This window comes from Physeter macrocephalus, chromosome 5, assembly GCF_002837175.3.
Source record: "Physeter macrocephalus isolate SW-GA chromosome 5, ASM283717v5, whole genome shotgun sequence".
In the NCBI taxonomy this organism is placed as follows: domain Eukaryota; kingdom Metazoa; phylum Chordata; class Mammalia; order Artiodactyla; family Physeteridae; genus Physeter; species Physeter macrocephalus.
The window spans coordinates 27,694,988-27,709,394 of NC_041218.1; the positions used below are offsets into that span (position 1 = coordinate 27,694,988).

Sequence of the window (14,407 nt, forward strand, 5' to 3'; positions counted from 1 at the left end):
TTAGGAGTGGATATGATTTGAACCTAATACATTTTTAGAAGGTGTCAAATTCAGAGCCAGGCAGATCCATCTCCTGACCCTAAACATGGTCCTAAAGTAAATCATTTGAGGAAATCGGATCCCAAAGATTACAGGTGGGGAATTTTGAAGTGTGTCCATATTTCATTGGAGATCAAAGAAGTCTAACTAAAAGAATTTTGCTTTTTCACTTCAGGTAACTGATGGTATAATCTGTAAGAAATTTATATGGAATTAAAGACAGACACTTAAAAAAAAAGAATTTATTATAGACTTTGGAAATTTAGGAATTTTTGAAATTATAAAAAATTAACATGCAGGTTTAAAATTTAAATAATTTATAGTAATGAAGTGTTCCAACTGCAGGAAAAAATATTTAAATGATAAATTATGATTGTAATAATTGTTATCTTAAATTATATCCCTTTTATATTATTTTGACTTTATTTGCAGGTCCTAATCTACCCATGGCAACAGTTGACATAAAAAATCCAGAAATTACAACAAATAGATTTTATGGTCCACAAGTCAACAATATCTCCCACACCAAAGAAAAGAAAAAAGGAAAAGCTAAAAAGAAGAGATTAACTAAGGCAGATATTGGAACACCAAGCAATTTCCAGTAAGACAGTTCTTTTATTATTCTTATCTTTACTTTTGATTTACTCATTTCTGCTCTTGATTTTTTAAATTGTTAGAAAGTTTGGTTTGCTTTTTGGGAGAACCCTTATATTTATGACTTGCATACCTTTTTAGCTATAAATTTTGTTGGAGTTTTTTAAAGGCTATTGCTCAATAGACGTTTTATTAATCTTAGTTTATTTACTTTTCCACCCATGAGAAAAGAAAAATTAGACTTGTTTTTTTCAACTAATTGTTGGACATGAAAATGAAATCTCACTTTTCCCTATAAATGATATTTGGAAATTGCCTAAAGGCATTGTCCTAATCTGTTTGGGCTGCTAACAGAGTACAATAGACTGGGTAGCTTATAAACAACAGAAATTTATTTCTCACAGTTCTGGAGGCTGTGAGAAAGGAAGAGGCAGGCAAGATTCAGTGTCTTGTGAGGTCCCACTTCTTGGTTCATAGACAGCCATCTTCTCACTGTGTCCTCACATGTTGGAAGAGGGTGAGAGAGCTCTCCAGGACCTCTTTCTTAAGGGCACCAATCCCATTCTTGGGGAATCCACTCTCATGACCTCCCCAAATCCTCATCTCCAAGAACTATCACGATGGGGATTAGGTCTCAAGATAGGAATTTTCGGAAGACACACTCGGTCTATAGTAAGCATTCAAACCTTTGGTATTTATTTGACATATTTCAAGCATTCTTTTATCCATTATTTCATTACAAAACTCCTGTCCTCTCATACATATAATGCTTGTGTTCTTATGCTAGTTTGTCAGTTAAGGAAATGGATACTCAGAAAGATTGTGCAAAAATGTTAAGGCTTAATTAGTAGCAGAGCCTGGGCTAGAATCCTGGTTTCTTGACTACTTGTACAGTTTTTCCCTGAATATGGTTATGTTTATGAGAACTATTAGTTCAGGCCAAAAATTCACTGAGTGGATTGGATTTCATATATATTAGGTTTTTAATGCCATTTATGCATTTTATTTTTCTATATTTTTCTATCTGCTGCTTTAGGCACATTGGACATGTTGGTTGGGATCCGAATACTGGCTTTGATGTAAGTGTCTTTTCAAGCCATAAACATTATTATTCTAAATATGTGGGAATGTCATGGCCTGTCTTTAGACTTTTATTCTTATTCATTTTTGTTAACTCTAGTGTTTATTGGAATGTGCTTGTATTTATGTTCATATTCCACTGAGGTTTTAAATCATAGATTGTTCTATCATTGATGGCTAAGTCTCTAAAGAGAAAGTTTTTTTTAACTCCTTGGCTTTATCTACTATAATGTAAAAACTCTATGTTTTGAAAGCCAAGAGAGGAAAATTATTTCTGCAAAGTGGTCATTGGAGGGGAATATATACCAAATTACTGGAAAGTACTGTAATCAAAGTCTGAATATCCAGTTGTTAAAATTATCTAGATCTTTTTATTCTACTCTTCTTTTTGGCAATTTCATCATTCATTAATTTATAGCATTGTGAGCAAAATAGTTAAAACTTGGTTACCTAAGTTACGTATTTAACATTTGGCAGATAACCAGGGTTTGGAAAAATTATTTTGAAAAGAAATATTATTTGTGATTGGGGTCAAAAATTATTTTGGTTATTTTTGTTAGAACTACAATGTTAACACCACAATGTTTTTGAGTGCCTCTTTGTGTTGGGCACTGTACAGGGTGCTTGGGTCATAAAGAGGTCCTTGACCTCAAATTTTCAAATGATTTACTTTTTTTGTGGTTATTTGTGATTATACCTAAATCTTATTTAGGACAAGGTGGAATAGTAGGTGAGCATTCGAGATGTCTGAGTCCTGCAAGGATTAGTAAAAATTTAAATGAGATGCCTTCTTTTTAAAGGTAGGGAACAAAGAGATGAGGTAAAATATAAAACCTATTCTTTGTTCTTATCTTTTCTATTTTTTGTAAGACAGTTTAGTTAGCATATAAATAATCTATATTAAAAATTTATAAACATAAAAGAAAATAATTTCATAAAGGGCATAGATATGAGAATAATATTTCAACTTGCTATTGTAAAAAATTTGACATAGGTTTTATAGTTAGCAGTTATTTTGTCTGTTGTAGCTGAATAATTTGGATCCAGAATTGAAGAATCTTTTTGATCTGTGTGGAATCTCAGAGGCACAACTTAAAGACAGAGAAACATCAAAAGTTATATATGACTTCATTGAAAAAACAGGAGGTGTTGAAGCTGTTAAAAATGAACTACGAAGGCAAGGTAACTTTTATTTCTATTCAGGCATTCTGATCTATTTTTTCTTTTGAATCTTTTGAGGTCAGTTTCATGGACGACAGCTACATACATTCATGTGAACTTTCCTTAAGCAGAATGTTCAAATTTATGGAGAACTAGTTCGGCCCAGTGTACTGTGTTTTACATTATTTCAGTATAATTGAAAAACTTGTCAAGGCTTTTCTTATTATTAAAAAGTCTTATATTAAATTAATGAAAATTCATACAAAATCTTCTGGCTATTTGTTTTAGAATAAAAAATAATAGTTGCTTAATATTTCACTTACTGAATCTTAGAGACCACTATCAATGTTGTTTTTAGTACAATTCAGAAGTAGTAATTTAAATATAATCATGAATTCTGTAATGTATAATAAGCATTTTCAGAATATAAATAATGAAAATCTATTTATTTTGAAATACATTTTTTTTCTTGGCTAAAGTATAAAGTTTGTCATTCGCTACCTGAGAGCACAAACGACTTGCAACCTTTTAAGATCTGATATTTTATTTAAATCACCTTGTTTTTTGGTCATATCTTAATAATTATTACAATAAAATGCAAATACAGTTAATTCTGAGTTTTCTAATATGACAGTTATCTCTTTGCCACCTTATTCATTTAGGGTTACTTTCCTTCTTCCTAGTTTTTGCATACTCATGACAGATAGTGTAGCAAGACAAAAACTCCAGTTAATCATAGCATTCTTCTGAAGAATTTAACTCATTTTCAATTAGGTATTTGACTTACCTGTATCTTTTTCACTGCTGATGTTCATTCATTCACTCATTCATATATTCAGTAAACATTGTTATGTCAGCACTGGTCTCTACTCAGGATATTTATATATAAAGGTATGGTTTCTGCCCTCAGAAATCTTACAGTCTGGTGTGACAACAGGTATGTAAACAAGTATACAGTCATAATTACTGTTGTGGAAATACAATGCTAGTTCCACTGAAACTAGTATGATGCTAATTTATCTTATTTCATGAAAAGATTACATTTCCAAATTCTATGGATTTTTAATAAAAACATCTGGGGCACAGCAACATTATTGTTTTTTAATGCTGCCAGAATGAGTTGTAGTTACAGTTAGTATACAGATTATGGAAGGTCTTGAGGACCACTAGTTTGTTCCTTGACTCTCTTTTTCTCCACTGTTAACCACTCACCTTCACCTTATACCAAAATATTTTCAGGGTCTCTCTGAGTTCTCTGAATTTATAAGTTTATAAATACTCTTGACATCTGTTAGTCCATACTGCTGCCCTCTCACCTGAATATCTGTAACTGAGAGTTGTCTGTATTAACTTGATTGAGTTTGTTTTTTAAACTTTATTATTACTGCTTTTTATTCTAATTGCTTTTAAAACATCAAATTAGGCAAGGTCTTTCCTCAATTAAATTACCTAAAACAAAAAAAATTCACAGGCATTACAAAAAACATGCTTTGGGAACTTATACTCAAGATTCATATACTCAGGAATCTAACTCCCAGTTTGAAACCTTTTAGACAACCAAGGTTGATTTTATAGAAGGTACATTTTTTTAGAGGAAGAATAAAAAGACAGATTAATGATTTTTATTAAGGAAATGTTTTCTAGGCAAAACATATAGTGTGTTCAGAAGTATGAAAAAAAAATGAGAGGCGGAGAAGTTTATGAAGTTGTCATAAAAATATATTTTGTAAAACTTGAATCAAATCTCTTGAAATTTATTTTGTAAAATCATGTAATCAAATTTGTAAAAAGTAGGAGACCTTGTGATTTCCAGTGTATCTTTTTGTGTGTCTGTCTTTGCAATTGTTTGAAGTCCATTAATTTCTAATAATCTGTTCTTAGGTCCACCACAATGGAGTGGTATGTATGGGGGATGTTATTTGGCCCAGTGTACTAAATTATGCATGTGTTTATTTTCAAAGAAGCTAGAACTCATTTATCCTGCCTCCAAATCTAACATCCATCCAGTAAGGTTTTCTGCCTTCTATTCAAACTAATGTTTGGGGCTATGTAACTAATGTTACATAGATGCTAAAGTAAAAAAGGAAGTTTATTTCTATATGAGTCAGAGCTTATATTTCATCTGTAATTTAGATAATTTTTTTGAAATTCTGTGGATTACCTCTTAACAGCACCACTGTTTTTATTATTACTTAATATACTTATTTTTAGTGATTGCTTTTCACACTTGGCATTATTTCAATAACCTACATAAAATATACTTACATTTTTACATTAATTTGGGGCAGTGGGGAGGACTAAACATAAGCAAACATGCAGTTATAAATGACTACTCAGAGAGTTGTTAGTATTGCCATAAATTTAAATTTGTGTTGAATAATACTTGCCTGGTTTGCTTAATCTTGATGAGAGTGCATGAGAATAGTTTCCTGAATTCTATAAAACTACATTTCTTTTAAATATTAGTTATATTTATATTATTTTACAATTTCTGCTTATAATTCCCTTAAATAAATATCTAGAGTTATCTACCAATTACTCTTAATATTAATTTGATCTGAAAGTTAAGTATATCAACTTTTCTTTATAGTGCCAGCATCAAGACGAGGTTTTTTCCATAAGCCTCAGTCTTTCTTCTTTTCTAACTAAGCTTTGATAGTAAGAACAGTTTTATTTGTTGTAACTTTTGTGTCATGCTTTTTACTTTATATATTTATTAAATATCTAAGAACTATCATTGTCATTCTGATTCTGGTGTTTGTGTGACTCAGTTTTGAAAATCTGTAGGCCGCCAGACTTTCTCACAGTGGTGTGTGATCTGCTCAGCAGACATTTTTGTGCATATGAACCTAACTAACGCGCTATCTCTCCTCTCCTCCTGTTTTAATTCTTTCACATTTTTACCTTGGGATATGGCATATCTTTTGCATACTTTCCTTTTTTTATGTAGGCATAATACAGATTGTAAAAATAGAAAGTTGGTAATACATGTTTTCCTCATGAAAATATAGAGATGTTTCCACTCACTTTTCAGATAATAGAAATGCTGAACTTCTGCTGTACCCAAACTTGGTGCAGCTGATAACTTATTCACTATCAATTAAGGCTCTCCCTTTGCCTGAACAATAATTTACTGTCTCTTTGAATGGGTATTAGCTGAATCCCAAATTATTCCAATAAATGTGCTTATTCCCAGTTCAAAAGAACTTTAAATCTCTCTATTGAAGAGATACATCATTGTACATAGAAAAGATTATGGTTCCAGAGTCCTTGGTGAAACCACAGGAAATGATGGACTAATAATACCTTTTGTAGTAGAATAGAGTGGGTCCTTTTCCTCTTGATTAACAAATAACTAAATCATAAAAATGCTAGTTCAGACAACATTGTTTTTTGAAATGTAAACCTCAGCTGCTTAAAATGAAATCTTTGTATCCACTTGAAGGATTTGATGTACTATCTTATTCAGGGAGTATACATAATATACATATGCCATATCCTCTTGGTTTTACCCTGTTATTACAAATTCTGTTAGGAAAAAAATTTGGTTTTAGCAAGTTTAAATCTCCTTGCCTTGGATCTGGTGAGAAAATTGGGTGAACCTTAGCTGCAACACCCAGATCTCCAGTATGCCTTGAGTGTAAATCATAGGAACTTCCCTCAGTGATGGCCTGTATCCAAGTAGGATGACTCTCCTGTTTGCAGCTATATATTATTTCCAGTTTTAAAAGTTTCTATGCCAGGAAACAATACCCTTGTGAGTTTTGGCCTTTCCGTATATTTCATCTAATGTTTATGACTATATTTGATAACATATTTTAGAGTGTATTTCCCATGATTGTCCCAAATAAAATCAGAAGATAATGTTTGATTTCCTTTGAACTGAGGGGGGCTTTTTCTTCTCTGGTTTCATTGCATTATTGAGCATCTGAGCCTATTATTATTTGAAAGTACGATAGGTATTTTTATTATATAGATTGTAGAAATATCCATCAATAATATATTAGTTTGTACCAGTAAATACAAATAGCTGTTATGGATTTTAGGATTTCTTTATTCCTAAAAATAGTTATTTTTTCTAGTCACTCTTTAAATGAACGGAGAAATAATGAAGTTCATTATTATGTAAGTTTGTGTATGCTGTTGGTAAAATCATGTCTCTAGAAATGTAATAAATTTTTTACTTTGAATTTGTTTCTCTATTTTAGCTTACACTTTCCCTTAAGTAAAATAAGAATGTATATGTCATTACTACCAGGATAATGTTAATATTTTATTAATAACTTTAATTTTACAGTGTTTAGAAATTCTCAGTTAATTTGTTAATGTCTCCTGAATAAGTAGTTGAACATTTCAGCTGAGCAACCAGCCTCCCTTAATGCCATCACTGGAATTGCTGACCATCTTTTATTAATGTAGTACAATATATACATGATATATTGTATTATATATCACTATAATGTATATTTATTACATAACTTGTATTATATATTATATGTTCTATACATGTAAAACTGTAGGACGTTATAAATTACAAATGTAAGTTAGGTGACAAAGATTTACATTGTCAAAGAAAAAGTATTTGAGTTTAGCTCAGATTAACTTGAATAAATTCTAATAGATTGTACTACATTAGCTATTTAATTCTGAATGTAAATTAATTTTATAAAACAACTAAATATACTTGATTCTTTAAAGAGGGAAGGTATCCATTAATTTTTATGAAAATGTAAAATGTTGCTTATTGCCCAAAATGTTTGATATCATTGTTATAGTTTTATTATTATTACATAAAAATGTGTTTATTCCCTTACCTTGAGAAGTAAGTGGTGGTGATTCCTAAAACTAAATTCTACTATTTTAGCTAATATTTTTTCAAGATAGACCGGGAAGGCGATCTTCAGGCCGAGTAGTCCCAAACAGAGTTGTAAGATATCATCTGTGCCCAGATATCTTTGTAAAGTAACATACAAAGATGAGGCCTCTTTTTTCCCCCTCATATTGGTTTTTTTTAATACAGGTTGAAATGAGCCGCTTTTTCAGTATCATGTTTACCGGGCGGAAAGCATGCTTTTCTTTTTTTCTGTTTTCATTTCAGCACCACCGCCTCCACCACCATCCCGGGGAGGGCCGCCTCCTCCCCCGCCGCCTCCACACAGCTCGGGCCCTCCTCCCCCTCCTGCCCGGGGAAGAGGGGCTCCTCCCCCGCCCCCTTCAAGAGCTCCCTCGGCTGCGCCGCCACCGCCGCCTCCGTCCAGGCCAGGTGTCGGGGTGCCTCCGCCACCGCCAAACAGGATGTACCCCCCCCCTCCTCCAGCCCTTCCCTCCTCAGCGCCTTCCGGGCCGCCGCCACCTCCTCCACCAATGTCGGTGGCGGGGCCGACGGCACCGCCCCCGCCGCCTCCACCTCCCCCGCCGCCGGGACCGCCACCTCCCCCCGGCCTCCCTTCCGATGGTGACCATCAAGTTCCAACTTCTGCAGGAAGCAAAGCAGCTCTTTTAGATCAAATCAGAGAGGGTGCTCAGCTAAAAAAAGTGGAACAGAACAGTCGACCGGTGTCCTGCTCTGGAAGGGATGCGCTTTTAGACCAGATACGGCAGGGTATTCAGCTGAAATCTGTAAGTAATCTGTTCCTTTCGGTTTAGACTGCCTGTCTTAATGGAATTTTAAAGCAATTATAAGACATATTTGAAAAAAATTTTGTTTTTACTTTTTCTCTTGGTGTGTGTTTTTCTAACCCTTACATGCCCTAAAATGCATAAGTTTATACCTTTACCTGTGTGATCCATACTTCTGTATCAAAATATCACCCCAGAAAGTTCCCTCATGCCTCTTCCTTCTCAGAAAGGATCACTGACCTGATTTCTATCACCATAGGTTCAGTTTGCCTATTCTAGAACTTCATATAAAGAATATTGCACTATGTTTGCAATCGGTCGTTCTAGACTTTTAAATAAATTTTAATTTAAAGAAAAATCTTTATTAAACTATACAGAAGTAAAAATAGCCCTGTTGAAACCAATTGTAATCATTTTGGGAAAGTCAAACCATTTAACTTTATGAAAACTAAACCATATTTTAAAGTTTCTGTGTCTGAAATTTAGATTAGTAGAGAATCAGACTCCACAGAAAATTCAAAGAGTTCTAATTAGAATTTCTATAGTGACAGATAATTTTGGATTCTCTGAATTGGTTGAGGTCATTGTTTAATCTTCTAGAGCAGAGGTTGGCAAACTTTTTTCTTTAAAGGACCAGATAGTAAACATTTTAGGCTTGCAGGCCATATGGTATCTGTTACAGCTGCTCACCTCTGCTATTATACCACAAAAGCAGCAGCCATAGACAGCACATAAGTGAATGGGCATGATTGTGTTCTATAAAGCTTTATTTATGGACACTAAAATTTGAATTTCATATAATTTGCACATATCACAGATACTCTTGTTTTCTTTCAACCATTTAAAAATGTGTAAAAATCATTCTTAGCTTTAAAAAAGTTATACAAAAACGGGACAGGCTAGATTTGGTCCATGGCAGTAGTTTCCTGACCCCTGACCTAGAGCCTAACCTGCCTAACATTCACATGCTTCTTCTGGGCCTTTATGTGTGGTCTCTCAGTTCCAGGAGGAACATTTGCTCTGCAGGGCTTCAGGCAGGTTATGGATGGTAGATTTTTCTATGCAGTAAATGGAGCTGAAAGGAGATTTTAATTGAAAATGATTTTGCAATGTGTAGAGAATTATGATAACTTTCTAAATCTCAGAAGCTTTAGCTAGGAAGAGAACGATGGCTAGGGAGCACAGCTAATCGAATGAAAGCATTTAAACGTTAACCTAGCACAGATTTAAGAAACTTCTTTAAAATGTGTCTACGTCTTTTCTTAATATATATTCAGGATGATACTTAGATCAGCCTGTGAACAATCACCTCTGCTCCCTCTCCCTATTTAGTTCCGACTACAGGTTTCTCAGGAGCAGTTGAAGAACTTTGAATAGTTGTTGGTGGGGGGAATTATTGTCAAAATGACCGCAGCCCAGGTGAATAGCAGATTTTAATGGGGTCATATACTTTAGAATTTCGGATACGTAAGTTGACCCTTGGACAGCAATGGGAATTAGGAGTGCCAGCCCCCTGAGCAGTCAAATCTGTGTATAACTTTTGACTCCCCAGAACTTAATTACTAATGGCCTACTATTGACTGGAAGCCTTACCAATAACATAAACAGTTAATTTAACACATATTTTGTATATGTATTATATACTGTATTCTTACAACAAAGTAAGCTAGAGAAGGGAAATGTTATTAAGAAAATCATAGGGAAGAGAAAATACATTTACAGTACTGAACTGTATTTATCCATGCTGTAAGTTTACATCATCTGTTTACAAGATGAATAATCTCTCTGTTAGTACCTACATCAATTTGGTCAATATTGTCCTATTAATATAATACAAACACTGTAGATGTTATATGTAATACTAACAGTAGACATCAAAAATGAAAAGAATGTGAGAAATTTATATTTATTTACAGGTATAATAATTCATGCAGCGATAACAGAGAGGCAGCCATATGATTGCTTTATGGTAGCCTAGCATATTCGATATGGTTGCTTCACAGTAGCTAGCCTATATACTAGTGAATGAATCGTTATAAAATGTTTATAGCATACGTTAGTACAGTCATATTCATAATACTGTATTCGGAACATTGTTATTTTTTTTTTCAAAAACCACTTGCCTGTGAAGGTAGGCAGATACGCAGTTTCTCCAGTTACGAGAGAAAGGGGCATACTGTATGGTAATGTAGTTCTTCAAAAGCAAAGGTGTAAAACAGTAAGAAAACTAACACAGTATTAATTTTAGATTAAATATCGCTCACCTTATGCCTACGTAAGGAGCGGTTATCCACTTCACCTCTTACACACAGTGTTTCTACATGATGAATACTTAGGTGATGATGATGATGACACAAAAATATTTCGTACAGTTCTTGCCGTATAGTTATTAGATTTTCACACAGAGACACACATACACAACAGATAAATTTATTAACTGTACAGCATGATGATTACTATTCATTAAGTGGAAGTAGGTCATCGTAAAGGGCTTCATCCTTGTTGTCGTCACGTTGAGTAGGCTGAAGAGGAGGAGGAGGAAAAGGAGGTGTTGGTCTTTCTTGCTGTCTCAGGAGTGGCCTCAATGGAGGAGGTGGAGGGAGGGGTAAGGGGAGGCAGGAGAGGCAGGCACACTAATTTTATAGAACTATATCACACTGGGTTGGCCAAAGAGTTTGTTCGGTTTTTCCCGTGAGATGGCTCTAGTAGTGCTTTAGTTGTCTTTAAGTTCATTCGAAACAATTTTATTAGATTGTATTGTGACAGCTGTCATATCAGCGTGCATTAAAAAAAAAAAAACTTACCAAAAATTGGTGAATTTTTGTGTAGCCATTTTAATATTGAAAATGGAAGAAAAACAACATTTTCAGCATATTATGCTTTATTATTTCAAGAAAGGTAAAAACGCAGCCGAAGCGTAAAAAAAGACTTGTGCAGCCTATGGAGAAGGTTCTGTGACTGATCGAACGTGTCAAAAGTGGTTTGCGAAGTTTCGTGCTGGAGATTTCATGCTGGATGGTGCTCCACGGTCAGGGAGACCAATTGAAGTTGATAGCGATCAAATCAAGACATTAATTGAGAAAAATCAATGTTATACCGTGCTTGAGATAGCCACCATACTCAAAATATCCAAATCAAGTGTTGAAAATCATTTGCACCAGCTTGGTTTATGTTCATCGCTTTGATGTTTGGGTTCAACATAAGTTAAGCGAAAAAAACCTTCTTGACCGTATTTCCACATGCAATTCTTTACTGAAACATAACGAAAATATTCCGTTTTTCAAACAAATTGTGATGGGCAGTGAAAAGTGGATACTGTACAATAATGTGGAATGGAAGAGATCGTGGGGCAAGCGAAATGAACCACCACCAACCACACCAAAGGCCGGTCTTCGTCCAGAGAAGGTGATGTTGTGTATATGGTGGGATTGGAAGGGAGTCCTTGATTATGAGCTCCTTCCAGAAAACCAAACAATTAATTCCAGCAAGTGCTGCTCCCAGTTAGACCAACTGAAATCAGCCCTTGACGAACGCATCTGGAATTAAGTCAACAGAAAACGCATCATCTTCCATCAGGATAATGCAAGATTGCATGTTTCTTTGATGACCAGGCAAAAACTGTTACAGCTTGGCTGGGAAGTTCTGATTCATCCTCCATATTCACCAGACATTGCACCTTCAGATTTCCATTTATTTCGGTCTTCACAGAATTTTTTTAATGAAAAAAATTTCAATTCCCTGGAAGACTATAAAAGGCACCTGGGACAGTTCTTTGCTCGAAAAGATAAAAAGTTTTTAGAAGATGGAGTTATGATGTTGCCTGAAAAGTGGCAGAAGATAGTAGAACAAATGGGTGACTACATTGTTCACTAAAGTGCTTGGTGAAAATGAAAAATGTGTCTTTTATTTTTACTTGAAAACCAAAGGAACTTTTTGGCCAACCCAATAATTTCCTTTGTTTTAGTTTTAGTACCCATATCATAGAAGGGTCCCTGTTGTAAAAGAAGTCAAATGCAGTCTTGAATAATCCGAGAACCCTTCTTTCTGCCAGATTGTCTGATGTCAATTTGTTTTCCTGGCACTGCTTCTTCTACATTTTCTTTATCATCGTCTGGCACTGGTTTGGAAACACTCATCTCCATCAAGTCATCTTCTGTTAATTTTTCTGGTGTGGTGTCTGTTAGCTCTTTTATTTCTCCAAGATCCATATCTTGAAACTCTTCACCACCACTGCCACCACCCCCCGCCACCTTTTTTGCCATATCAATGATCTCTTTCATGATTTCCTTGCTTGGCTCTGTTGTAAATCCTATGACGTCATATAGAACATCTGGGCACAGTTTCTCCAGCAGGAATTTATTGTTCCGGGCTTGATGTCTTTCACCGCTTTTTCTGTAAGAACAATGGCATCTTCAATGATGTAATCCTTCCAGACTTTCATGATGTTCTCTCTCTCGGAGTTCTCTTCTATAGTTGACAGTTCTTAACATAGAGTACCACGTGTAATGATCCTTAAAGGTCTTTATGACCTCCTGATCTAGAGGCTGAATTAGAGATGTTGTGTTGGGGGCAAGTAGACCACTGTGGTGTTGAAGTCATGGGGTTCTGGGTGGCCTGGGCACTCTCCAATATCAAAAGAACTTTATAAGGTGGTCCCCTACTGGCAAGGCACCTCCTAACTTCAGGGACAAAGCATTGATGAAACCAATTCAGAAAAAGGGTTCTCCTTGTCCAGGCCTTTTTGTCATCTAACCAGAAGACTGGCAGCTGGTGTTTATTTTTTCCCTTCAATAAGAGTTAGCAAATTTATAGATAAGGGCAGTCTTGATCGTAAACCTGACTGCATTTGCACAGAACAGCAGAGTTAACCTATCCCTCCTCAATCCTGGTGCTTGCTTCTCTTCCTTACTTATAAATGTCCTTTGTGGCATTTTTCTTCCAGGGCACTTCTAGGACACTTTCGTCTACGTTTAAAACCTATTCAGGCAGATATCCTTTCTCCTCTATTATTTCCTTAATGGCATCTGGGAACTCCTCTGCTGCCTCTTGGTCAGCAGAAGCTGCTTTTCCTGTTATCTTCACATTTTTAAAGCCAAACCTCTTTCTAAAATTATCAAATCGTCCTTTGCTGGCATTAAATTTTCCAGCTTTAGATCCTTCACCTTCCTTTTCATTTAAGTTGTCATATAATGACTTCACTTTTTCTCAAATCATTAGAGTCTATAGGTATGCCTTTCTTATAGGAATCCTGCATCCACATGGAAGCTGCATTTCAATACGAGATATAAAGTTATTTCACAAAAAGTGCAAGGTTTTTACACTGATGGTGTAGCTGCAGCGATGGTTTCATGAATTTCTTGTTCTTTTTTTTTATTATGGTCCTTAATGCTGGATTCATTTATCTTGAAACGGTGGGCAGCTACAGCTGCAGACCTCAATCTACAATATATATCACACAATTCCGCTTTTTCTTGTAATGTCATGACTTTTCTCCGCTTCTTGCGAGCGCTTCCAGCATTACTAGTGGTGCTTCGTATGGGTCCCGTGGTTTTGGTCAAGGTTTGCAGTATTGCACTAAATACAATGAAAAATACATGAGAACTGCGAGAGATCACTTTTTACTGTGATACACAATTTATTGGAGGGACAAACTGCTCACACTAATAACATCACAGGGAGTTTTAAGCGTATACTCTCAACACTTGAGCGTACTGAAATAGCAATAGGAGGTGGGTACAAAATTATTACAGTAGTACAATGTGCACTACAGTTAATCTTATGAAGTTATGATTTAAAACTGCATCTTTACGTTTGTTTACATTTCTCTCAACAGGGAATGGGGCCGTGTGCAGTCTGTGTATAAGCTTTAATAAAGTCTATCTTTTTATAATAGATTTGTGTATATTTTATGGTA

At 35.0% G+C, this 14,407-nt stretch overlaps 1 protein-coding gene across 1 annotated transcript in view; it reads left to right on the forward strand.

The window, feature by feature from the left end:
- Positions 1 to 14,407, forward strand: part of WASL (WASP like actin nucleation promoting factor) — a 65,331-nt gene that overhangs the window by 45,607 nt on the left and 5,317 nt on the right. Inside the window, 5 exon segments of the mRNA XM_028489796.2 lie at positions 472 to 640; positions 1,670 to 1,712; positions 2,742 to 2,895; positions 4,756 to 4,773; positions 7,973 to 8,493. Coding sequence (XP_028345597.2) covers positions 472 to 640; positions 1,670 to 1,712; positions 2,742 to 2,895; positions 4,756 to 4,773; positions 7,973 to 8,493 — 905 coding nt within the window.